This window comes from Terrapene carolina, unplaced genomic scaffold (assembly GCF_002925995.2).
Source record: "Terrapene carolina triunguis isolate 2854851 unplaced genomic scaffold, T_m_triunguis-2.0 Scaffold34780, whole genome shotgun sequence".
Taxonomy (NCBI): domain Eukaryota; kingdom Metazoa; phylum Chordata; order Testudines; family Emydidae; genus Terrapene; species Terrapene triunguis.
In genome coordinates this window covers 48,568-73,035 of record NW_020699131.1, presented here as the reverse complement: position 1 = coordinate 73,035, position 24,468 = coordinate 48,568, and the positions used below count along the sequence as shown (strand labels likewise).

The 24,468-nt window shown below is 45.4% G+C and overlaps 1 protein-coding gene across 1 annotated transcript; it reads right to left on the bottom strand.

Moving 5' to 3' along the window:
- Positions 1-8,755: 8,755 nt before the first annotated feature.
- On the bottom strand, positions 8,756-9,703 carry LOC112107595 (olfactory receptor 52R1-like). The gene has a single exon (XM_024201357.1). It carries the CDS (start codon positions 9,701-9,703, stop codon positions 8,756-8,758), a length of 948 nt encoding a protein of 315 aa, XP_024057125.1.
- Between the last annotated feature and the right edge of the window lie 14,765 nt (positions 9,704-24,468).

The following is a 24,468-nucleotide window of genomic DNA, read 5'->3' as shown; positions in this document are numbered from 1 at the left end:
AGATTATTGGAGAAAGTGTCCAGCTCTGAGGCATAAGGGTGTCTCCTGTATTTACCGTATGCTCCACTGACTTTCTGTGTGTTCCCAGGATCTAGGGTGATGTCTGCAGTAGAAATGCCTGAATGGAGAGACAATGTTAATATGAGACTCTGCATGCACTAGTAGAGGCTGTTCCCATGGGAGAAGAAGATTGATCTCTCTTCATACACTGAAAAATGACATTTTCATTATTCAGAGAAAATAACTATGAACAATGACCCTACTAAATCCAATTTCATATTTTTGTTGTGCTCCCTGCATTAAGAATTCCTCCACTTTTTGGTGGGGGAAATTTAAGAGGCACCAGCAGGAAACACAGTGTGGATACTCATTATCTATCATTGTTCCTTAATGCAATGAGTGCCAGGATAGGGAGTCTATACTGAAGGGAGTTCCTCATTCATCCAGTTGCTCAAAATCAGAGAGAGGAAAAAAAACAAACTTTTACGAAGACATGTGTTGAGAGAAACATCCCAACTAGCACATACCTCAGGGAAAAGACCTGGGCGCCATTGATAGCAGCTCAAGACAAACACCTGCTCATTCGCAGCAGTGAACAAAACAAAATAATGTTCAGATCCCTAAGATATGGGATGGAGCATAACATGTTCGGGATATGTGGTCAGTTTTGGTCACCCAGTCTCTATTGAGGCTAGAAAAGTCCGGGACTCTTTATTTTTACAAGAGAGAAATATGAGAACGTATGATATAGGAGAGGAAAATAAAAAAATGATACTGATTTACATTCAAATGGACAGTTCCCAACCAGTACTATCGATAGACACTAGGTGCTCCAAGAGGACTAATTCCCCAAAGCTGAGGAAAATTATCAGCAAAATTGATTGGGAGGAAAAATTTTGACAAAAAATATGAATGAATATTGGTAATTCTTTGATAACAGTTTATTAGATAGTGGAAAACTCAGGATTCCACAGTCAACAAAGTGAACAACTTTGGGTAAAACCCAGATCAGTGGCAAAGTGAAGGCAGCAATTAGGGGGAAGGAAGCAATATGTAACAAATAGGAAAAAGGGAAAACAGCTTGCCAAGAATAGAAATCGGAAGTTCAGAAAATTGATAAAGAATGTTAAGACATCTTTGAAAACTCCATGTTTGGCAGGGCTCTGGATCACAAAAAGGAGGTTATTAATTATATTAAGAACAAATAAAATCCTAATGAAGATTTATGTCAATTCCCGTGTTAAATATAAAGTATTAAAAAATAAAGGGAGAGGGTTTTTTATAAAAGAATTGACAAGGTTAAGAAACAGTGGAAAAGCTGATATGGGATTAGTTCAAGAAAAAGTCTAGAAATGTAAGTAATGCCAGCCACCAACAGGGTTTAAGTTAAACAGATCTTGTCATCCTTTTATGAGAGTACACATTGGTTGATCAAGGGAACAACGCTGATGCAACGAACCTTAATTTCTCAGAGGCATTTGATTTAGTAGTGGAAAATATTCAGGGGAAGGATTTTACCTCTGCACATGGGATTGGTGAAACAAACTGCATCCAGTTCTGGGGTCCACATTTGAAAAAAGATGTTGAAAACTTGGAGACGGTGCAGAAAAGAGCCACAAAAATGATTGGAGGATAGAGAATAAGCTGGATCATTAGACTTGAGGGTGTATATCTCTTTAACTTATCAAAAAGATGATCAAGCAGAGACTTTAATCATGAGTAATAACAAGCTCTGTAATCTACCAGAGAAAGGCTGAGCAAGACCGAGGGGCTGGAAGCTGAAGCCAGGCAAATTCCAGCTAGAAATTAGGGCCAAATATTTAGCAGTGAGGGTGATTAACCATTGTTTGTTTCAGTTTTCACCAAGATGGTTGGTGATGTTTGGACACCTAAAATAGTGAATGCCAGTGAAAATGGGGTAGGTTCAGATGTTAAATAGGGAAAGAACAAGTTAAAAGTTGCTTGGACAAGTTAGATATCTTCAAGTCACCAGGGCCTGATGAAATATATCCTAGAATACTCTGAGGGAACTAACTGAGGAGATATCTGAACCATTAGTTATTATCTTTCAAATGTCATGGAAGATGGGGGAGATTCCAGAAGACTGGTGCCTATCTATAAAAAGGGAAATAAGGGCAACCCATGCTACTACAGACCAGTTAGCTTAACTTCTGTACCAGGTAAAATAATGGAGCAAATAATTATGGAATCAATTTGTAAACATCTAGAAGATAATAAATTGATAAGTGATAGTCAGCATGGATTTGTCAAGAACAAATCATGTCAAATCAACCTGAGTACAGATTTTGATACCGTCTTGCATGACCTTCTCATTACCAAACTAGGGAAATACAAGCTAGTTGGAGCTACTATTCGGGAATGCATAACTGATTGAAAAACTGCTCCCAGTGAGTAGTTATCAGTGGTTCACAGTGATGCTGAAAGGGCATAACAAGTGGCGTTCCGCAGGGATGAATTCTATGTCCGGTTCTTTTCAATGTCTTCATCAATGATTTAGATCATGGCATAGAGAGTACACATATTAAGTTTGCAGACGATACTAAGTTAGGAGGGGTTGCAAGTCTTTTGGAGGATTGGATAAACATTCAAAATGGTCTGGAAAAACTGGAGAAAAGGACGATTAGGGGTTTTGAAAAGACGACCTATGAGGGAAGACTGAAAGATCTAGGTTTGTTTAGTCTGAATAAGAAAAGACTGAGGGGGGACATGATAACAATTTTCAAATACCGAAAAGGCTGTTACAATGAGGGAGAAAAACTGCTCTCCTTAACCTCTGAAGGGAAGACAAGAAGCAATGTAAAAAGTAAAAAACTTAAACTCCAGCAAGGGAGGTTTAGGTTGGACATTAGGAAAAATGTTTCAAAAATGGCAAATGCAGTGTTTGGTTATATTAGCAGAAATATAGCATGCAAGTCATGTTACGTGATAGTATTCCTCTACTCGGTGTGGGTTAGGTCTCAATTGGAGTAATGTGTCCAATTTTGCTCACCAATTAACAGAAAGGATGTAGAGAACCTGGAAAGGATCCATAGGCAAGTAACAAATGTTACACAAGGGATGGAAAGCAAGCCATATGAGCAAGCCAAAGGAACCAGTATGTTTATTTGGAAAATAGGAGATTAATGGGGGACATGAAAGTGGTCCTCAAACACTTGAAAGGCGGCCATAAAAAGGTGGAGGAAAGTTATTCTATCTTACCACAGAGGGGCAGGACAAGAGCCAATGGGTTTAAATTCCAGGATAGCAGATATAAATTAGATTTCAGGAAAATCTTCCTGACTTTTAGAACAGGAGGCGAATGGAACAGACTCCCAGGGAAGTCATGGAAGCTCCTTCTGTAGAGGTTTTTCACAGACCTGTGAATAGCCATGAGTCTTAGACGACTAAGACAAAACAAATTCTGCATCTTGTCAGGGGGACAGACTAGCTGTCCTTTGTGTTCCCTTATAACTCTATGGCTCTATCATTCTATGATGTAAAATCCTAGTGTAGACTTGGCCTTAGTCACACACAACTCTTTTGGCTGAATACGGAGGCAACTGAGTGAAATGCAATGGGCCTGTGTATTATGGCCATTCTTATGTTCTGATGTATGTTCTTATGTTAACAGCCAGAGCTTTGACAGACTCTTTGACAGGGTAACAAGCAGTGTGGATGGAGGGAAGCAGTAGATATAGGAGAGCAAAATAAAAAAAAATAAACTGATTTACAGGCTTTCCAGCAGATAGAAGTCAGGTAACAGCTCCTGTCCCTCTGACCCATTAACAGACAGAGCCCTGAAATGTAAGAGGAGGGGGTGACAGTGTCTGTGCATTAACACACAGTTGACTCCTGACATCTGTACTCAGTTCTTTCTCCAAGGGGAGTTTTGCCTCACTGGGGCCTGAGCAAAACATGGGGCGTGGTCTCAGAATTTGGCCTTGTATTGCACATCTAGTAACATCTTTCATCCTGAAGAATTCACTGTGCCACTGAAATGCACCACCTTGGGCTGGAGTCCATCAGGCAGGAAGCGCAGGGGTACACAGAAATCAGTGACATTTTGGCCAGTGATTCTTTAGCAAACTCAGTGCTTATGGCAAGGGCCATGGGGTGTTTCATGGTTATGCAGAACGGAAAGGACCACAGACTTACTCTCTATCCCTCTACACCCACGTTACACTGGATTTGTTGATCAGGTGAGCTCCTCAGCAAGAGATGGGTACCTGTGAATTCTGATACAGAAGTGTCCTCCTTAGGAATCCCCCTCAGGTATCCGTGACCCACACCTCTCTCAACCCAGCATATGCAGCAGCATCCCACACCGAGAGCTGACACACGTTGTGCACAGTTTATAGTATAGCTCTGTGTATTCCCAGTGGGGTTCGCTCAGCCTCTAGAGGAGAAGGAAGTGTCTGAGTGTAAACAGGCTGTAGACAAGCAACTCTCCGCTTCTGTGCTAATTATCCAGCTTTAGAGTAAACAGTAATTAAGGAACCTTCCCAAAGGGAGATGAGAACTCTGGGGCTCTGTGCTGAGTCAGAGAGGAATTGGCTGCTCTGTACGTTTGTGTGCATGTATTTAAAAATTATAGTTGATGAGAAAGAAAATTAGCGATAAAGCCTAATTCTCAGGATAGATGTGTAGATAGTAGACAGAGAGATCTGAAGTAAGTTGACTAAGAGGAGACACAAGCACTCACAGCAAATACATGGGGCTGTCACTAAGGGATCAGAGATCAGTAATTCTCATCAGTAACTATCATTATACTGTGTAGCACCTTTCATTGAAGGATCTTCAAAACACCTAGCAAAGAAAAGTCACTATGAACCATCCCCATTTCACCGATTGGTAAACTGAGGCAGAGGGAGACATGACTTGTCAAAGGTCACACAGTGAATGACTGACAGAACCCAAGTGTCCTGACTTCCCTTCCATAACCACGGTCTCTCTGTCAGTAAGTGACCACATGACAACAGGGAAATGGACTTACGGTCTTGCAGGGCCTGTTCACTGGGGCAGGGGAAGGGGGGGAAGGAATTCCCTGGAGTGCAACCTGGAACTGGGGACCGCCGAGCCCTCTGGCATACCAATCTTGGCCCCCTCAGACTGTGAGTCTGTGACAAGCTGCAATCCTCTCCAGGTCTTGCACTTAAACAGCTATACACAGACAGGGACACACCCAGCTCCAGGTAAATGGAAGCTTTCACTAGCCAGCCATGAAACAACACTAGAGAGTCTCCAGCCAGTTCCCCCCAGCTCCCCAGCCTAGCACCCAAGAGCTGTACCATCTGGCCCTGGCTAAAAGCCTGACCAGTATACTTTTATTTCCCAGTCTGCCCCTCCCTCAATGTGGAGAGGACAATACAACAGCCTGAGCAGATTTCGCTTTTTTCATTTCAAACAACATCCTGTGTTTAGTAAAAAATATATATATAAAACAGATTTATTAATTACAGAAAGATTGATTGTTTACGTGATTATAAGTAATAATGTAAAGAACAAAGTTGAAATCTGAGAAATAAACAACATCACAATCTAAGTTCTATACACTAGACAGGCTTTGAATCAAACAGTGTCTCACACTGATGGGACAAACAATCCACCAATCTTCCATACACAGGCTAGAAATCCCGTCAGCCTCGGACCACAGCCCCAGTTCAGTCCCAGGTTCTAACGTCTTTGGTGTTCAGTTGTTTGGGGAGTGAGGCCAAGTGATGATGTCACTTCCACATTTTATAGCTTCTGCCATGTAGAAGGAGCTTGTTTGTGGGCCCCAAACACGCTCGGCTGGTGAGTGTCCAGCTGTACGAGCTTGTGCAGGGCTGTGACAGCAAACCTGGAGCTGCTACACAGATGTGGAAGGGAAGTGGGCCACGCCAGGGAAGTGCCACAAGATATTTCCTTCACCCATATTTGGCTCCTCTGCCATCTGTGTTTCCCCAAGTGCTCTCGTTCCAGAACTGGTCCATCTGGGCTTCCCTGAGGGAAATGATTGTGGAACACACAGTGCCTGTTTGCAATCAGGGAGAGAGTTTGTGTCTCCCTTGGAAAGTGCTCCCCAGAATGGCAGAGACAGGGAGTCCCTGTTCTAGTGGGTTTTGTCCCATCTCTCTCTCTCTCTCTCTCTCTCTTTCACTCTCTCTCTCTTTCTCTTGGTGCATTTAGGACCAGCTCTCTCTTTCCTTTGTAACTCACCCCCCCACACACACGTGTCTCCCTCTCTCTGTCACTTCTAAGTCCCTGGCCATTACCAACTAGCAACCTGCAGCTGTGGTAGCCTACAGTCTAATCTACTTGCTTGTCTATATATCTTTTCTTATAAGTTTTGTATTTTCTTATGGGTTTGATTATTTGTTTTATTGATACGTTTACAGATTTCACCTGTAACACAAGGGACCTGCAGGCCAAATCCTGTATGTTGAGATAAAGCAGTTAGCATATAAGAAAAGGTGTGGGGAAAAGTGCAGCCAGAACCTCCTGTTGAAGTTGTGGAGGAGTTGGAATAGTGGCTGTAACCTTGCACATTCTAAATAGGCATGCGCCAGGGTCTGCCTCATGCTACAAAATGGGCAGGCATCTGGAATGGGGGTGAACTGTGCCATGTACATGCCTGTGATCATGGCTCCATGAACAAGCCACCAACCGATATCCACGGGGGGCCGTGGGACCAGGGTGTAGTATTTTCTGGCCCACCGGGGTTCCTCACCATCCAAACGTGGTACTAGGTTCTGCCACATGGTATTAGGGCATCTGAGGAAGTGAAGTATGTGGAGCATGAGCATGTAAAGTTGTTCTCTTGGTGGAATTCAGAAATGAACCAGCTGAAGGGTGTGCCGCTGGCTCAGGTTATGAAAGGGAGGGGGCCGGGGGAACTCATGGGCAGGAGCCCAATCAAGAATTCCAGAGGCACTGGGATGAGGGGTGGGTGGGGAGCACCCTCTTGTAGTACCTGTTCAAGGAAAACCAGAGCAGTAAGCAATATGGTGGCTCCCAACCTCCTGGAGTATGCGCAGTAGGGTCTGAAGAGCCCCATGTGAGCTCCAAGATGAAAGACGCCATCCTGGCCACTAAATGGTGGGCCAAGAACTGGGCCTGTGAAATGCTGGAGGAGTGGGCCCGGACAAGGTGAAAACAAAATAAATACATGCGGTCCAACCAGGAGTAGTGCAACTGATTGACCTCCACCTGGACACAGGTAAAGATGGAATTCTCATCCGGGTGTTGGTCGTGCAAGACGTCCACCAGGGAGTGATGATTGACGATCTCCCCGAGGATGCCTGCAGCAGCATGGCTGCTTTTGGACCCTGAGTGATTCTGGGCCTCAAAGATGGTATTAAAGTCCCCACCCAGGCCAGGCACCCTTGGGGATCCAAAGTGCCGAGGAAGGCAGACATCTGTTGAGTGAAACACACCCACTCCGAGTCTGCATTTGGGGGGTAGACATTGCACAGATTAAAAAAAAACATTCAGAAAAGATGGATGGCTTCATTCTGAGAGCTGAGGAGGATCTTCGTGAGTATGGAATCCCCATCTGGCCTTGCAACAATCACTGACCAACCTGAAAGGCTTTTCACAGAAGTTGCGGGCCCACCGGTAGCCCACGGAGATCTACATAGAGGGAGCAGACCACCGGTGCGGCAACTGTACCGGTGGCGATGCGCAACACGTCTCTATCTCCAGAAAGGGAAAGGAAGATGGAAGGAAGAGATCAGCCCCTATATAGCGAAGGAAGGGAGGCTAAAAACCACCCCATGAGGTTCATCTAAGGACAGGGGAAAGGAGAAAACCTCTGGTTGGCAGCAGTATGGAAGGTGGAGGGGACACAAATGAGTAGGGCTTCTCTCCCCCTTCCCCACTGCAGCTCCTGCCTCTGCTCTGTGGCTGCGGGTAGGGCTCGGAGCAGCCTGAACTGAGGGCTTCTTCTGCCGCTGCTGCCAGGGCAGCTTGAGCTCTTCCCCTTCCCCATTGGCTCCTACTGGGGCTGGAGTCTTGAACTCCTGCCAGCTGAAGCTGTGACAGCGGAGGCAGCCTGGGCTCGGGGCTTCTGGCCCCTTCTCCTGAGCTGCTCTACACGAATCAGATGAGGATTGCCATGTTCTGTCCATTCCCTCTGAAGCCCCTGGCACTGGGCACTATCAGAAGACAGGCTACTGGGCTACATGGACTATTGGTTTTACCCAGTATGGCCCTTCTGATTTTCTTATTTAGACCCCAGATGTATCTGCCTCCTGCTGTAACACACTATACCCCACTCCCCTCCCAGAGCCGAGATAGATCCCAGGAGTCCTGATGGGGTCTCTCTCTCCACAGAGTTAGGAACAATGTAAGAATAAACATTAAAATTTTAACACTAACCAGTGTCCTTTAAGTGACTTGCCATAAGATGTGAGCACATATTAGTTTTAGAGTTGACTGGGTCGCAGATGACAAGGGGAGGGGAAGACAGGAGCAAGTGACAGGGACAGCGCCTTGGGGAGAAGACACACAGCAGGGTTGAAGCTTGATAGAAGAGATGAGGCAAGGTTACAATTTCAGGGATCCAGCTACCAGCAATTAGAAAGGTCACAACCAGTGTAGTGTACATAGACTGATTCCACAGTTCATCACATTGACACAGCACAGTAAGGACAGGAAAGGGTTTAATGTCTCTCTGTCTGTCCAGGAAGTGATTCAGGAAAGAGGCCCCAGCATCATGCACCAGCCAGCTCTGCACAGAGCTCAGTCTGAGAGCCAGAGCACAAGGAGGAAACATTTAGGTCTCTCCATGTGTAAAGAGCTGGAGCAGCCTGCCCCGGATCTGTTTGGTCCTCACCCCATAAATGATGGGGTGTAGCATGGGGGGCACCAGCTGGTACACACTGTCAAAGAGAACAAGGAACTGCAGTGGTACATTGTGGCCAAACCGGTACATGAGAGAGGAGAAGAAATCTGGAACGTACAAAGCTAAGATGGCACAAACATGAGAAATGCAGGTCCCAAAAGTTGTGAGCCGAGCATCCGTTGTGGGGAGGCGGAAGATGGCCCGGAGGATCTGAGTATAGGACACGGTGATAAAAAACACATCCATTCCGATCACAGAGAGAAGATCAAACAGGCCATAGTAACTACTGATGCGGATGTCAGCGCAGGCCAGCTTCACCACAGCCATATGCCCACAATAGAAGTGGGGGATGATGTTGGTCCTGCAATATGGCCACTGCCTCGCCAGGAAGGGATAGGGTAATGTGACTATGCCACTGCGCAGCACCATGGCCAGGCCTATCTTGACCACAACAGAGTTTGTCAGGATGTTGGAATGTCTCAGGGGATTGCAGATGGCCACGTAGCGATCAAAAGCCATGGCCACAAGGATTCCGGACTCCATCCCTGAGAAGGAGTGAACAAAGTACATCTGGGTGAGGCAGGCAGTGAAACTGATCTCCCTGGAATTGAACCAGAAGATGCTCAGCATTTTTGGTATGGTGGATGTGGACATAACCAGGTCAGTGATGGCCAGCATGCACAGGAAATAGAACATGGGCCCGTGGAGTCTCGGCTCCCTCTTCACGATGAACAGGATGGTGAAGTTCCCCAACACGGCTATGGTGTACATAGCACAGAAGGGAATGGAGATCCAGATATAGGCTTTCTCTAGGCCAGGAATGCCAAGTAGGATGAAGGTGGAGGGGTTGGTGAAGTCTGTTGTGTTAGAATCTGACATGGTGTAGGGGAGAAAAAGTCCAACTTTGATGCGTTAGGGTGTCTCTTGCATTTAGCGTATGCTCCCCTGACTTTCTGTGTGTTCCCAGGATCTCAGGTGATGGTCGCAGTGGAAATGCCTGAATGAAGAGACAATGTTAATATGAGACACTACATGCAGTAGTGGAGGCTATTCTCATGGGATAAGCACATTGATCACTATTCACACACTGAGAAATTATATTTTCATTATTCTGAGAAAATAACTATGAACAATGACCCTACTAAATCCAATTCCATATTTTGTGGTGCTCCCTGCATTAATAATTCTTACACTTTTTGGGGAGGAAACCTTAAGAGGCATCAGCAGTAAATACAATTGGGGATACTGGTCATCCATCATTGTGCCTTAATGCAATGAGAGCCAGGATAGGGAGTCCATCCTGAAGGGAGTATCGCGTTCATCCAGTTGCTCGAAATCAGCAAGGGGAAAAAAACAAACTTTTGCGAAGACATGCTGAGAGAAACATCCCAACTAGAACATACCTCAGGGAAAAGACCTGGGTGCCATTGATAGCAGGTCATGATAAACACTTGCTCATTCACAGCAGTGGACAAAACAAAACAATGTTCAGATCACTAAGATATGGGATGGAGAATAACAGGTTCGGGATATGTGTTCAGTTTTGGTCATCCAGTCTCTATTAAGGGTATAGCATATGTAAAAGGGATTTGCAAGACAGCCTTTGAGAATGGGGGAGGCTGCCATATGCAAACAGATAGAAGAGTCTGGGACTCTGTAGTTTGCACAAGAGACAAAGAAGAGAGTATGATATAGGAGAGAAAAATAAAAAATAAAACTAATTTACATTCAAATGGACAATTCCTAACCATTATTACTGATAGACACTTAGTGCTCCAAGAGGACTATTTCCCCAAAGCTGAGGAAAATTATCAGCAAAACTGATTGGGAGGAAAAATGTAAACAGAAAAATATGAATGAATATTGGTAATTCTTTGATAACAGCTTATTAGATAGCGGAAAACTGATGATTCCACAGTCAACAAAGGGAACAACTTTGGGTAAAAACCCAGATCAGTGGCAAAGTGAAGGCAGCAAGGGTGGGGAGGGAGGAAGCAATATATAACAAAATGGAAAAAGGGAAAATAGATATCCAAGAACAGAAATTGGAAGTTAAGAACATTCATAAGGGACGTTAAGATATCAGGGAAAACCCCACGTTTGGCAGGGCTATGAATCACAAAAAGGAGTTTATTAAGTATATTAACACCAAGAGAAATCCTGGAAAAGTTTTATGTGTTAAATATAAAGTATTAAAAAATAAAGGGAAAGGGTTTTTTTAATATATAAAAGAATTGACTAGGTTAAGAAACAACGGAAAAGCTGGTACGGGATTAGTTAAAAAACAAGTCTAGAAATGTAAATAATGCCAGTCAGCAACACGGTTTATGCAAAACAGATCTTGTCAAATAAACCTGATTTCATCCTTTTATGAGAGTACACATTGGTTGATCAAGGAAAAATGCTGATACAATGAACCTTGATTTCTCAGAGCCATTTGATTTAGTAGAGGTAAATATTGAGTTGGTGAGTTGGAGCAGGGGAAAGATTTGACCTCTTCACATGCAATTGGTGAAACAAACTGCATCCAATTCTGGGGTCCACATTGGAAAAAGATGAAGAAAACTTGGAGAGAGGGCAGAAAGGAGCCACAAAAATGATTTGAGGATAGAGAAAAGGCCGGGTCTTTAGACTTGAACATGTATATCTGTTCAATTTATCAAAAAGATGGTCAGTGGAGACTTTGATGTGGAGAAAATCACAGGTAATAATGGGCTCTGTAATCCACCAGACAAAGGCGGAGCAAGACCGAAGGGCTGGAAGCTGAAGCCAGGCAAATTCCTGCATGAAATTAGGGGCAAATATTTAGCACTGAGGGTAATTAACCATTGGGATACACTGTGAAGGGAATTGCTGGATTCTCCAATTCCCCATATTGGCAGATCCAGACTGGATATTTTTTGGAAGATCTGATTGAAGGATTGTTTACACTTAAAATGCTACAGCAGTGCTGCCATAGCACTTCAATATAGACACTACTTACACAGATGGAAGGGGTTCTCATCATAGGTAATACAGGAGAGGTGGTAGCTAGGTCAATGGAAGAATTCATCTCATGCTGTCTACACCAGGGCACAGATTATTCAACAAGTTCTTGGAATGTCTTGGAGACAATTTTTTGTTCCAGGAGCTGGGGAAAGGTACGAGGAGACAGGCTGTTCTAGACTTTATTTTGACATATAAGGAGGAACTAGTTGAGAATTTGAAACTGGAAGGCAACTTGGGGGAACGTGATCATGAAATGACAGAGTTCATGATTTTAAGGAATGGTAGGAGGGAGAACAGCAAAATAAAGACAATGGATTTCAAGAAGGCAGACTTGGGCAAACTCAGAGAGTTGGTAGGTAAGATCTCATGGGAAGCAAATCTAAGGGGAAAAACAATAGAAAACAGCTGGCAGGTTTTAGGAGAGACGTTCATAAGGCCACAAGCGCAAACTATCCCACTGCGTAGGAAAGTTAGGATGTATGGCAAGAGACCGCAATGGCTTAACCAGGAGATCTTGAATGATCTAAAAAACAAAAAAGGATCCTACAAAAAGTGAAAACAAGTTCAAGTTACAAAGGAGGAATATAAACAAATAACACATGTATGTAGGGGCAAAATTTGAAAGACCAAGGCACAAAACAAGATCAAACCAGATAGAGACATAAAGGGTAGCAAGAAAATATTCTACAAATACATTAGAAGCAAGCAGGAGACCAAGGACTGGGTAGATCTGTTACTAAATGAAGGGGGGGGAAACAAGAACAATAAACGTGGAAATGGCATAGGTGCTTAATGACTTCTTTGTTTAGGTTTTCACCAGAAAAGTTGTTGGTGTTTGGACACCTAACATAGAGAATGACAGTGAAAATGGAATAGGTTCCGATGATAAAATAAGGAAATAACAAGTTAAAAGTTAGATGGAAAAGTCATATGTCTTCAAGTCACCAGGGCCTAACGAAATGCATCCTAGAGTACTCTGAAGGAAGTGAATGAGGAGATATCTGAGCCATTAACTATTAGCTTTTAAATGTGATGGGAGTCAGGGAAGATTCTGGAACACAGGAAAGAGCACATATAGTGCCTATCTATAAAAAGGGATATAAGGGAAACCTAGACTATTACAGACCAGTAAGCTTATCTTCTGTACCAGGTAAGATAATGGAGCATATAATTAAGGATTCAATTTGCAAATGTGTAGAATATAATAAAGTGATAAATGATAATCAGCATGGATTTGTCAAAAACAAAACATGTCAAACCAACCTGTTTGCTTTCTTTGACAAGGTAACAAGCCCTGTGGATGGGGGGAAGAAGTAGATGTGGTATATCTAGACATTAGTACAGCTTTTGATATAATCTCGCATGATCTTCTCATTAAGAAACTAGGGAAAAACAACCTAGATGGAGGTACTATACTGTGGATGCATAACTGGTTGGAAAACAATCCCAGAGAGTAGTAATGAATGGTTTACAGTGATGCTGTAAGGGCATAACAAGTGGGGTACTACAGGGAACAGTTCTGGATCCGGTTCTTTTCCATGTCTTCATCAACAATTTAGATCATGGCACAGAGAGTACACTTATTAAGTTTGCAGATTATAGCAAATTGGAAGGGGTTGTAAGTCTTTGGAGAATCGGATAAAAACGCAAAATGATCTGGAAAAACTGGAGTAAAGGATGATTAGGGGTCTTGAAAACATGACCTATAAGGGACGACTGTAAGAGCAAGGTTTGTTCAGTCTGAATAAGAGAAGACTGAGGGGGGACATGATAACAGTTTTCAAATACCTAGAAGGTTCTTACAAGGAGGGAGAAAAAGTGTTCTCCTTAACCTTTGAAGAGAAGATGCAATGGACTTAAATTGCAGTAAGGACAGTTTAGGTTGGACATTAGGAAAAATGTTTCAAAAAAGGCAAATGCAATGTTAGGTTATATTATCTGAAGTATAACATGCAAATCATGGTACGTGATAGCATTCCTCAACTTGGTGTGGACTAGGTCTCAATTGGAGACTAAGACAAAAATCCTGTATCTTGTCAGGGGGGTAGACTAGCTCTCCTTCGCGATCCCTTATAACGCTATGGATCTATCATTCTATATTGTAAAATCCTAGTGTAGACCCGGCTTTAGTCACACACAATTCTTTCGCCTCAATACAGAGGTAACTGAGTGAAATTTAGTGGGCCTGTGTTTTACAGGAGGTCAGACTGGATGATCAAATGGTCGCTTCTGACCTTAAACCCTATGGATCTGTTGATAAAAAAGTAGATCAGGCATTTATATTTAACGTGTCTCACAACATGAACAAGGGAACATTTAGTTAAATTGAAAGTCTAAACATATAACATTAAGAAAAGATAATTGCTAACATAATTTCTATTTGGCCTGCTATCAACATTATTGGAGCAAAGAGAATCGAAGAATGGGATTCACAAATGGATTGGCCATTGTACGTGATGCTGGTAGCATCACCTGTAGTTAAGGCTGTCTGACACCTTCCATTAGACGGCCTCATTTCCAGTTGCTTATAAGTTTGCCAAATTTTCTGTGTTTTTACTGAAATTTCCCATGCTGGGTGTCTGCTTTGAGAAGAATTGTTTTTTTGAAAGTTTCAGGCATTATACTTCAGCCGACTTCTTGAATGAATCTAGGAGAAAGTATGTGTTACCCATGTTGAAAAATTCTCAGTATTGTTCTAGCGAGGAGCCCTAGCACCTCCAAGCTTTCCAGCAGATAAAAGTCAGATAACAGCCCCTGTCCCTCTGCCCTGAAATGCAAGAGGAGGGGGTAACAGTGTCTGTGCATTAACACACAGTTGGCTCCTGACATCTGTACTCAGTTCTTCCTCCAAGGGAGTTTTGCATCACTGGGGCCTGAGCAAAGCATGGGTAGTGGTCTCAGAATTTGATCTTGTATTGCACATCTACTAACATCTTTCATTCTGAAGGATTCACTGTGCCACTGAAATGCACCACTTCGGGGCTGCAGTCCATCAGGCGGGATGTGCAGGGGTGCACAGAAAAGAGTGAGATTTTGGCTAGTGATTCTTTAGCAAACTCATCACTTATGGCAAGGGGCCTGGGAAGTTTCATGGTTGTGCAGAGCGGAAAGAACCACAGACTTACTCTCTATCCCACCACACCCACATTGCACAGGGTTTGTCAATCAGTTGAGCTCCTCAGCAAGAGATGGGTACCTGTGAATTCTGAGACAGAAGTGTCCTCCATAGGTATCCCCCTCAGGTATCCATGACCCACACCTCTCTGAACCCAGCATCTGCAGCAGCATCCCACACAGAGAGACAACACGGGGATGTGCACCATTTATAATATAGCTCTGTGTAATCACAGTGGGGTTTGCTCAGCCTCTAGAGAAGAAGGGAGGATCTGAAAGAAAACAGGCTGTAGAGAAGCAACTCTCCGCTTCTCTTTTAATTATCCAGCTTTAGGAGTAAACAGTAATTAAGGAACCTTCCCAAAGGGAGATGAGAACTCTTGGGCTCTGTGCTGAGTCAGAGAGGAATTGGCTGCTCTGTACGTTTGTGTGCATATATTTAAAAATTATAGTTGATGAGTAAGAAAACTAAGGATAATGCCTAACTCTCCAGAGGATCTGATATCCTGTAAATTCTCAGAACAGATGGTAGGTAGTAGACAGAGAGATCTGGAGAAAGTTAACTAAGAGGAGACACAAGCACTTACAGCAAACACATGGGATCAGAGATCAGTAATTCTCATCAGTAACTATCATCATACTGTGTAGCAGCTTTCATTGATGGATCTTCAAAACACCTAGCAAAGGAAAGTCATCATGAAACATCCCCATTTCAATGATCGGTAAACTGAGGCATGGGGAGACAAGGTCACATAGAGACAGACAGACAGACCCCAAGTGTCCTGACTTCCCTTCCATAACCACGGTCTCTCTGTCAGTCAGTGACCACATGAAAACGTGGAAATGGACTCACAGTCTTTCAGGGCCTGTTCACTGGAGTGGGGCGGGGAATTACCTGGGTTGCAACCCTGAACTGGGGACCGCCGAGCCCTCTGGCATACCAATCTGGGCCCCTTTCCACACTGTGAGGCATTGACAAGCTGCAATCCTCTCAGGTCCTGCACTTACACAGCTATACACAGACAGGGACACACCCAGCTCCAGGTACATGAATGATTTCACTAGCCATCCATGAAACAACAATAGAGAGGCTCCAGCCAGTTCCCCCCAGATCCCCGCCCTAGGAAACCAAGAGCTGTACCATCTTACCCTGGCCAAAATCCTGACCAGTATCAGTTTATTTCCCAGTCTGCCCCTCCCTCAATGTGGTGAGGACAATGCATCAGCCTGAGCAGATTTCCCTTTTACATTTCAAACAACATCCTGTATTAAGTAAAAAAATAAATAAAACAGATTTATTAATTACAGAAAGATCGATTGTTTACGTGATTATAAGTAATAATGTAAAGAACAAAGTTGAAATCTGAGAAATAAACAAAATCACAATCTAAGTTCTATACACTAGACAGGCTTTGAATCAAACAGTGTGTCACCCTGATGGTACAAACAATCCAGTTATCTTCCATAGACAGGCTAGAAATCCCTTCAGCCTGGGACCACAGCCCCAGTTCAGTCCCAGGTTCTAAGGTCTTTCGTGTTCTGTTGTTTGGGGAGTGAGGCCAAGTGATGATGTCACTTCCACATTTTATAGCTTCTGCCACGTGGAGGGAACTTCATATTTCCAAGCAAAAGCCCCCAGCACAGTTAGTGGAAAAGCACAGGCACAATATGGAGTCCAGTGAACAGGAGCTGGTCACATGCCCTTGTATGCTTTCAGAGCTTTAGGTACAAAAATAATATATGTATACAAATACATCACATATTTTATATACTTTATAAAAACTAACATCATAGTCATATCACCATGGTAAATATGGGGGTGACTGGGTGTTGCTTTGGGGCACAGAATGTCACACCTCTCCCCTTAGTTTACTGCAGGACTGTTAGTCACTGACTGATGCAGAAGCAGTGTGCTCAAGGCCCTCTTTATTTTTTGACCATACAACTCCCAAGTGTTACAAACATTGTAGTGTTATTCACAGATGTTCCTCCAAACTTCTATGTACCTTTCAACACTTTGTAGATGAGCCTCGTGATCTCAAAAGTTAGCAAGTGTGCTTTCTGTGCAGTATTGTTAACCATTGTGTTTTTTCAACTAGTTGTAACTCAATACATATATTCATCAACACCATGAGGTGTTGTGCCTCAGTTTCCCCTCCAGACAGCACACCAGGTATATTATAATTTCCCTCCTATGACAAGCTTTTAGCCTGTGAACTGGTGTTCTCTGAGAAGCAATAGTCATGTACGGCTTCTTGTTGATTACTTCTAGTATGTCCAAAAGCTTTCTCTCAAAATCATGCCTGCTTCACCTTTTCATAGGTTTACCATCAGTACTAATTTTTTTTTGTCATAAGATTTACCATTAGCAACTAACTTTCCATCATGATATTTACCAATACCATCAAATCTTTTATTACAGCTAGGCGTTTTCAAGTATAATTATTACACCACGCCTTCTGCTTCGACAGTGTGGTGAGGGCTAGACAACATGCAAAGTGCTCTTACATTCTTAACTCATCAGGCTTTCCCTGTGATCCCCACTCATAACACTTTTTTTCCTAGAGGGTTGTGATGGTGATCTGTGCTCTCTGGGCAAAGAGTTGTGCCTTCTCCCAGCAGATCATACCTGGCCTCTTTCTGCGTCTTACCAGCCCAGAGAATTTCCTCCTCCCCTCTGTCAGGTGGGTAATTAGTATTTTCACAGACAACTATTTATTCAGTCAGATCTACATCCTCTCTTAAAGCTGGGGGGAGAGGTAGATATGCTGGAGGGTAGGGATATGGTCCAGAGTGACCTAGACAAATTGGAGGATTGGGCCAAAAGAAATCTGATGAGGTTCAACAAGGACAAGTGCAGAGTCCTGAAATTAGGATGGAAGAATCCCATGAACTGCTACAGGCTGCGGACCGACTGGCTAAGCAGTATTTCTGCATAAAAGGACCTGGGGATTACAGTGGATGAGAAGTGCGATATGAGTCAGCAGTGAGCCCTTGTTACCGAGAAGGCTAACAGCATATTGGGCTGTATTAGTAGGAGCATTGCCAGCAGATCGAGGGAAGTGATTATTCCCCTCTAATCTGCACTGGTGAAGCCACATCTGGAGTATTGTGTCCAGTTTTCAGCCTCCCCACTACAGAAAGGATGTGAAGAAGTAGGAGAGAGTCCAGCAGAGGGCAATAAAATGATCAGGCGGTAGGGGCACATGACTTACGAGGAGAGGCTAAGAGAACTTGGCTTGTTTAGTCTGCAGAAGAGAAGAGTGAGGAGAGGTTTGACAGCAGCCTTCAACTACCTGTAGGGAGGTTCCAAAGAGGATGGAGCTCGGCTGTTCTAAATGGTGGAAGATGACAGAACAAGGAGCAATGGTCTCCAGTTGCAGTGGGGGAGGTCTAGGTTGGATAATAGGAAACACTATTTCACTAGGAGGGTGGTGAAGCACTGGAATGGGTTACCTAGGGAGGTGGTGGAATCATCATCTTTAGAGGCTTTTCAGGCCTGGATTGACAAAGCCCTAGCTGGGATGATTTAGTTGGGGACTGGTTCTGCTTTGAGCAGGGGGTTGGACGAGATGACCTCCTGAGGTCACTTCCAACCCTAATCTGTGATTCTATGATTCTATAGAGACAGTTCATTTTCACAAGCATGCCAGGAACCTGGATTGGGGTACCCTCTGTCACCCCTCTCTCTATCCCCAAGAAGTCAGTTGTGTGACTGCTCCCCTCCAGGTGGTCAGTTACACAGTTCCCTCGTGAAACTTGAGTCACAGGTGGAGTGCCTGGATGGACAGATACTGAATCAGCCATTCTGTCCTGGGCATCCTGTCCCAAGTGACCAGTAAGGAGACATTCCTGTACTCCCACTGTTCCTTTCCCAGATTCCCCCTCTGCTCCCCTCCCCAAGACAGATACCCCTTGGCTCTCTAGGGTGGGATCTGCCCCCTGTTCAGTTGTGAAGGGCTCACAGCTAACAGACTGGACAGCTGTCACACTGAGAGGTGCTACTCCCCCCTCCCTTCCTGAGGTGCTGTTGCCTCCTGCTGCCGTCTTAAAAGAACTCATACCCACCTCCCCAGTGGTTTCTAGGATTCCGTCTCCCTTCTCTGTTCTCCCTTCTGGGACACATCTTCCTGTGCCCTCCCTTGAGCCTGCCGTGCCCTCACTCCTCCCCCTCCCCCTCCCCAGAGCCTCCTGCATGCCTCGCCAGAGCTGGGAGCAAAGAGGGGGATGATGGGGGAGCGGCAGACGTAATACTTTGTCTCTTTAGCAATGTACCTTGGAAAATTCTGGCTCCTTTTCAGGCTCAGGTTGGCCACACCTGTACTACCCAAACTGATAATAAAGCTTCCCAAGACTCGGTTTGTATGTGCACTTGAGCCGAAGGCACAAGGATTTTTTGACCTCCTCTACTAGAAGCTCTACCATCTGTCCTGGCAGTGTCTTGTCTTCTTGCTCTATACCCTGCTAACCACAGAAACTTCTGCCTTGTATCTTCCCACCGAAGGTGTTCCCTGCAATTAATGCTGACAGCCTTGATGTGCCTCATATGTGATTGTGTAGAGGATAATTTTACAAAACCAGTATGATAAATGACAGGTGACTGAGAAGTTTCTGTGCTCAGGGTTGCAGCATTCACATGGCTTACATGCTGCCTGCTTCCTTCCAGCACAGGGTATTTATTCCTCTTGTGGTCAGTGGAATTACAATGATAGCACCTGCTGGACTCTTCTGATTTAACAGGAGATATGAGTCGAGGATTAGAGGAATGGAGTAAAAGAGAACCATGTTTTCCAACAAATTTATACCCCTTTCTCTCTGGTTTATTCACAATAGATGCTCGTGTCTGCTCAAAATCAACTGCTAGAGAAACCATCTCATCCATATTTTTCACCTTTTTGTCTGATAGACACTGTTTTACATCATCTGTACATATGTTTAAGAAACACTCCTGAGCAACAAGGTCAAACATTCAATCAAACTTGTAACACCTTTGCTCCTTACACAGTTTCCCATCAGATCTTTCAGTTTGTTTACTTATTCCACATTACTCATACCAGCACCCCTCTTAAGATTCGTTGTATTTGCTTTGTGGTTTTTCCTCGCCTTCTGGGTCAGTTGGAGGTCACTTTGCCTCACTACACTGCTTGCTGTCACCCACAGTTAGGGAATTTGAAAGGCAACCCAAAGCGTGTGTCTCTGGACAGCAGTCCGGGTAAACCAGTTGTCATTTAGGGTCTCTAACCTGCAATCAGGCAAAGGAGAAAAATGTTTTGAGTCCAAGCCCTTCATCAGGGCAGGGCAGCAAAGAGTCTATGGCTTTGGCCTGTATTCAGGGCTGAGCAGCAAACAATCAGTTATGAGCCCCTGGCCCTCAGTCAGGGCGGGTGGTAAAGGGTCTGTGGCTCGGGCCTGTACCCAGGGCTGAGCAGCAAAGGAATCGTTATTATCCCCAAGTCCTCAGTCAGGGTGGGCAGCAAAAAATCCATGGCTCAGGCCTCTATTCAGGGCCGAACAGAAAAAGGGTTGGGCATCCTAGCTCCATTGGATGGCTGACAATTGCAGGCTCATTAGCCTAGAGAGGGGGGACTTCCACCCCAGGGCTGCGGTGGCAGGGGTAGAGGGATGTGGGCCTTCCTGACTCCATTGCGTCCCAGCCCGAAGAGTGCTGTAGAATTCCGCTGGGATTCCAGCCAAAACACGCTGACTGGATCTCTGGCCACAACGCAATCAGACTAGGGTCGGCTGCTTCAGGCCACTTGCTACCCTCCCGTCGGTTGGCACCTGGATCGCTAGGGGTTCCTCTGGTTCATCTGAGTAGAAGGCCAGAGGCAGTCTCAGTTGCAGCCAGTAAGTAAACCACAAGGGGTACGTTTCAATTATTCTGCAAGCACTGGTGGATCATAAGGGAATGTTTCACCGACATCAACGTGGGATGGCTGGGAAAGGTATATGACACTCGCAACTTCAGGCACTCTGGTCTGTTTTAACAGCTGCCGGAAGGAACTAACTTCCCAGACCAGAAAATTAATGTTGGGGATGTTGAAATGCCTATAGTTATCCTTGGGGAACCCAGCCTACTCCTTAATGCCATGGCTCCTGAAGCCATACACAGGTACCCTGGACAGTAGTAAGGAGCAGTTCAACTATAGGCTGAGCAAGTGCAGAATGGTGGTAGAATGTGCATTTGGACATTTAAAAGTGTGTTGGTGCAGTTTACTGACTAGATTAGACCTCAGTGAAGCCAATATTCCCATTGTTATTGCTGCTTGCTGTACGCTCCACAATATCTGTGAGAGTAAGGGGGACACGTTTATGGCGGAGTGGGAGGTTGAGGCAAATCGCCTGGTGGCCTATTACACCAGCCAGACACCAGGGCGATTAGAAGAGCACAGCAGGGCGTGCTGCACATCAGAGAAGCTTTGAAAACCAGTTTCATGACTGGCCAGGCTACGGTGTGACAGTTCTCTTTGTTTCTCCTTGATGAAAATCCACCTCCTTGGTTGACTCTACTTCCATGTAAGCCAACCGACCTCCCGCCTTTGATCACCACTTTCAGAGGCAATAAGGTCATTAGTGTTTCCAAATCATGCATTCTTTATTAATTCATCACACAAATAGGGGGTGTGATGGGGTCGGCGTTCCCCGCACTAGCCCAGACAGGGTTAGGCCCCAGGCGTTGACAGCGGAAGTCCCGCCTCCCTGGCAAGACTGGGCATGCTCCAAGTGCTCTAGTAGTATAAAGGGAGGGAGACTGGCTCATTCTGGGTTGGAGGCCGCAGGGGAAGGACCTGCCAAGGAAGCTCCTGCGGAGGGCCAGCCACAACCTCTGACCACACCGGGAATCGCAGCCGTCCAGAGCTCGCCTGCACCCCAGCGACTGGAGGAGACCCTGGAGATGACTGGACCTGTCAAACACAGGGGTATCAATGTCTCATGGGAAACTGCACCACAGACTCAGGTAGGAAGTGACCCAGGGAGGGTGTTGGAGCGGTACCTCCCACCCAGGGAAACTCAGCGTGTTTTGGCAGGACCTCCCCCCACTGAGTCTGTTGCAAGCAGCTACGCCACTGTTAGGGTCCTTGGTCTGGGCCCTGTGGAGTCGGGTGGGCCCGGGCCCCCCTACTGGGGTAGCCACACCCCAATGCGATAGACTCTGGCCACTAGGCCACGCTACCCTGCACCAAAGGGTCACTTTATGGACTCCGGCCGCTAGGCCACACTGCCCTGCAACAAAGGGAGCACTATAGACTCCGGCTGCTAGGCCATGCTGCCCTGCACCGCACGGTGGTGCTATAAACTGTGACTGATAGTCCACACTGCCCTTACCCCATGAGCATGGACCGTCACAGGGGGGAAACTCACAAGGTAGCCTGGGAGGGGTGAGGGAGTAGGAAAGCACTGGGTGGGGTGGTGGATGAGGGGAGGAGGGAAGGACAGGGCCACACTACAGTTCAAAACTTATTGAATACCAGCCTTCTGTTGCTTGAACAATCCTCTGGGGTGCAGTGGCTGGGTGCCCGTAGCCTCCCCCTCCTTGCATTCTTGGGCGTCTGTGTCAGGAGGATATGGAACTTGTGGAGGAGGGCAGGCAGTTATACAGGGGCTGAAGTGGCGGTCTGTGCTCCTGCTGCCTTTCCTGCAGCTCCATCAGAAGCCTGAGCATGTCAGTTTGCTCCCCCATTAGCCTCAGCATTGCATCCTGCCTCCTCTCATTGCGTTCATTTAATGCTGTCCTGGACTCTGCCATTGTTTGCCTCTACACATTCTGCTGCGCTCTTTCAGTGTGGGAGGACTTCATGAGCTCTGAGAACACCTCGTTGCAAGTGCGTTTTTTTCACCTTCTAATCTGCACTAGCCTCTGGGACGGAGATGATTGGGGGAGCATAGAAACATTTGCAGCTGCAGGAGGAAAAAAAGGAAGAGTAGTATTTAAAAAGATACCTTTTAGAGAACAAAGGGAAGACTATTTCACACTGAATCAAGTGATTCACATTACATAGCACATGTGCTTTTGCTAAAAGGTCGCATTTTGCCTCTTATATTGAGTGCCTGCTGGTCTGGTGTGAGACATCACACATGCTCGGCTGGGGAACAGAATTCGGCTTGCAGGCAGCCATGGTAAGGCTTCTTCAACCTTCATAACATGTGGGAACGGTTTAAAACAGCAGTGCCCAACTTTCCCATACCAAGCAAAGCCCATTGGGTTTTAGGGTGAATGTGCAGCAGAATCCAACCCCCACACACCCAATTCTCTGGGATGATCGCTTCACCTCCCCACCCCACTCACCCCGCATGGCTAGTATCAGGGAAGATCCCGGTCAGTCATGAACGGGCCTCCCCCCACTGCGTGGCTAATGGGGGATGATTTATTTTCATCCAAAGGCAAACAGCCAAAGCCCGGCCTATTCGCTACAAGGTTTTATTCTGCAATGATTCCAGACTACTTGCTACTAGCTTGGCACGGTAAATTAATCATTAAACACACTTGCTTTTAAACCCTGTATTATATTTAGAAAGGTACACTCACTACAGGTTCCTTCCCGGCTTCATGATCCGGGAGCCAGTGTTGGGAGGGTTGGGAGTGTATTGGCTCCTGGGTGATGAACAGTTCCTGGCTGCCCGGGAGAAGGGATTCTCTGCTTGCCTGCTGTGCACTATCCTCAACCTCCTCCTCCTCATCGTCTTCCTCATCTTCAAACTCATCATACCTGTTGCATGAGACTCCCCCCTTGCAGGTGTCCATGGACAGTGGTGGGGTAGTGGTAGAAGCCACCCCCAGAATTTCATACAGCTCATCATAGAACCAGCATGTACGGAGCTCTGTCCCGCAGTGGCCATTTGCATCCTTTGTTTTTTGGTAGGCTTGCCTCAGCTCCTTAACTTTCATGTGGCACTACTGTGTGTCACTGTTGTAGCCTCTGTCCATCATGCCCTTGGAGATTTTGGCAAATATATTTGCATTTTGTCTTTTGGAATGGAGTTCTGCCTGCACGGATTCTTCTCCCTATACAGCAAACAGATCCAGTACTTCCCGTTCGGTCCATGCTGGAGATCTTTTGTGATTCTGGGACTCCATGGTCACTTGTGCTGATGAGCTCTGCATGGTCACCTGGCTGATCAGGTAGCCATGCTGGCCAAACAGGAAATGAAATTCAAAAGTTCGCGGGGCTTTTCCTGTCTACATGGCCAGTGCATCTGAGTTGAGAGTGCTGTCCAGAGCGGTCACAATGGAGCACTCTGGGATGGCTCCCGGAGGCCAATACCATCAAATTGTGTCCACGCTACCCCAAATTCGACCCAGCACGGTCGATTTTAGTGCTAAACCCCTTGCTGGGGAGGAGTACAGAAATAGATTTTAAGAGCTTGTTCGTGTGGACTGGTGCAGGGTTAAATCGACCTAACACTGCTAAATTCGACCTATAATCATAGTGTACACCAGGGCTTAGTCTTCTCTTTCCAAGCTGAAAAATCCTAGCCTCTTTAATCTCTCTTCATATGGGACCCATTCCAAACCCCTAGTCATTTTAGTTGTCCTTCTCTGA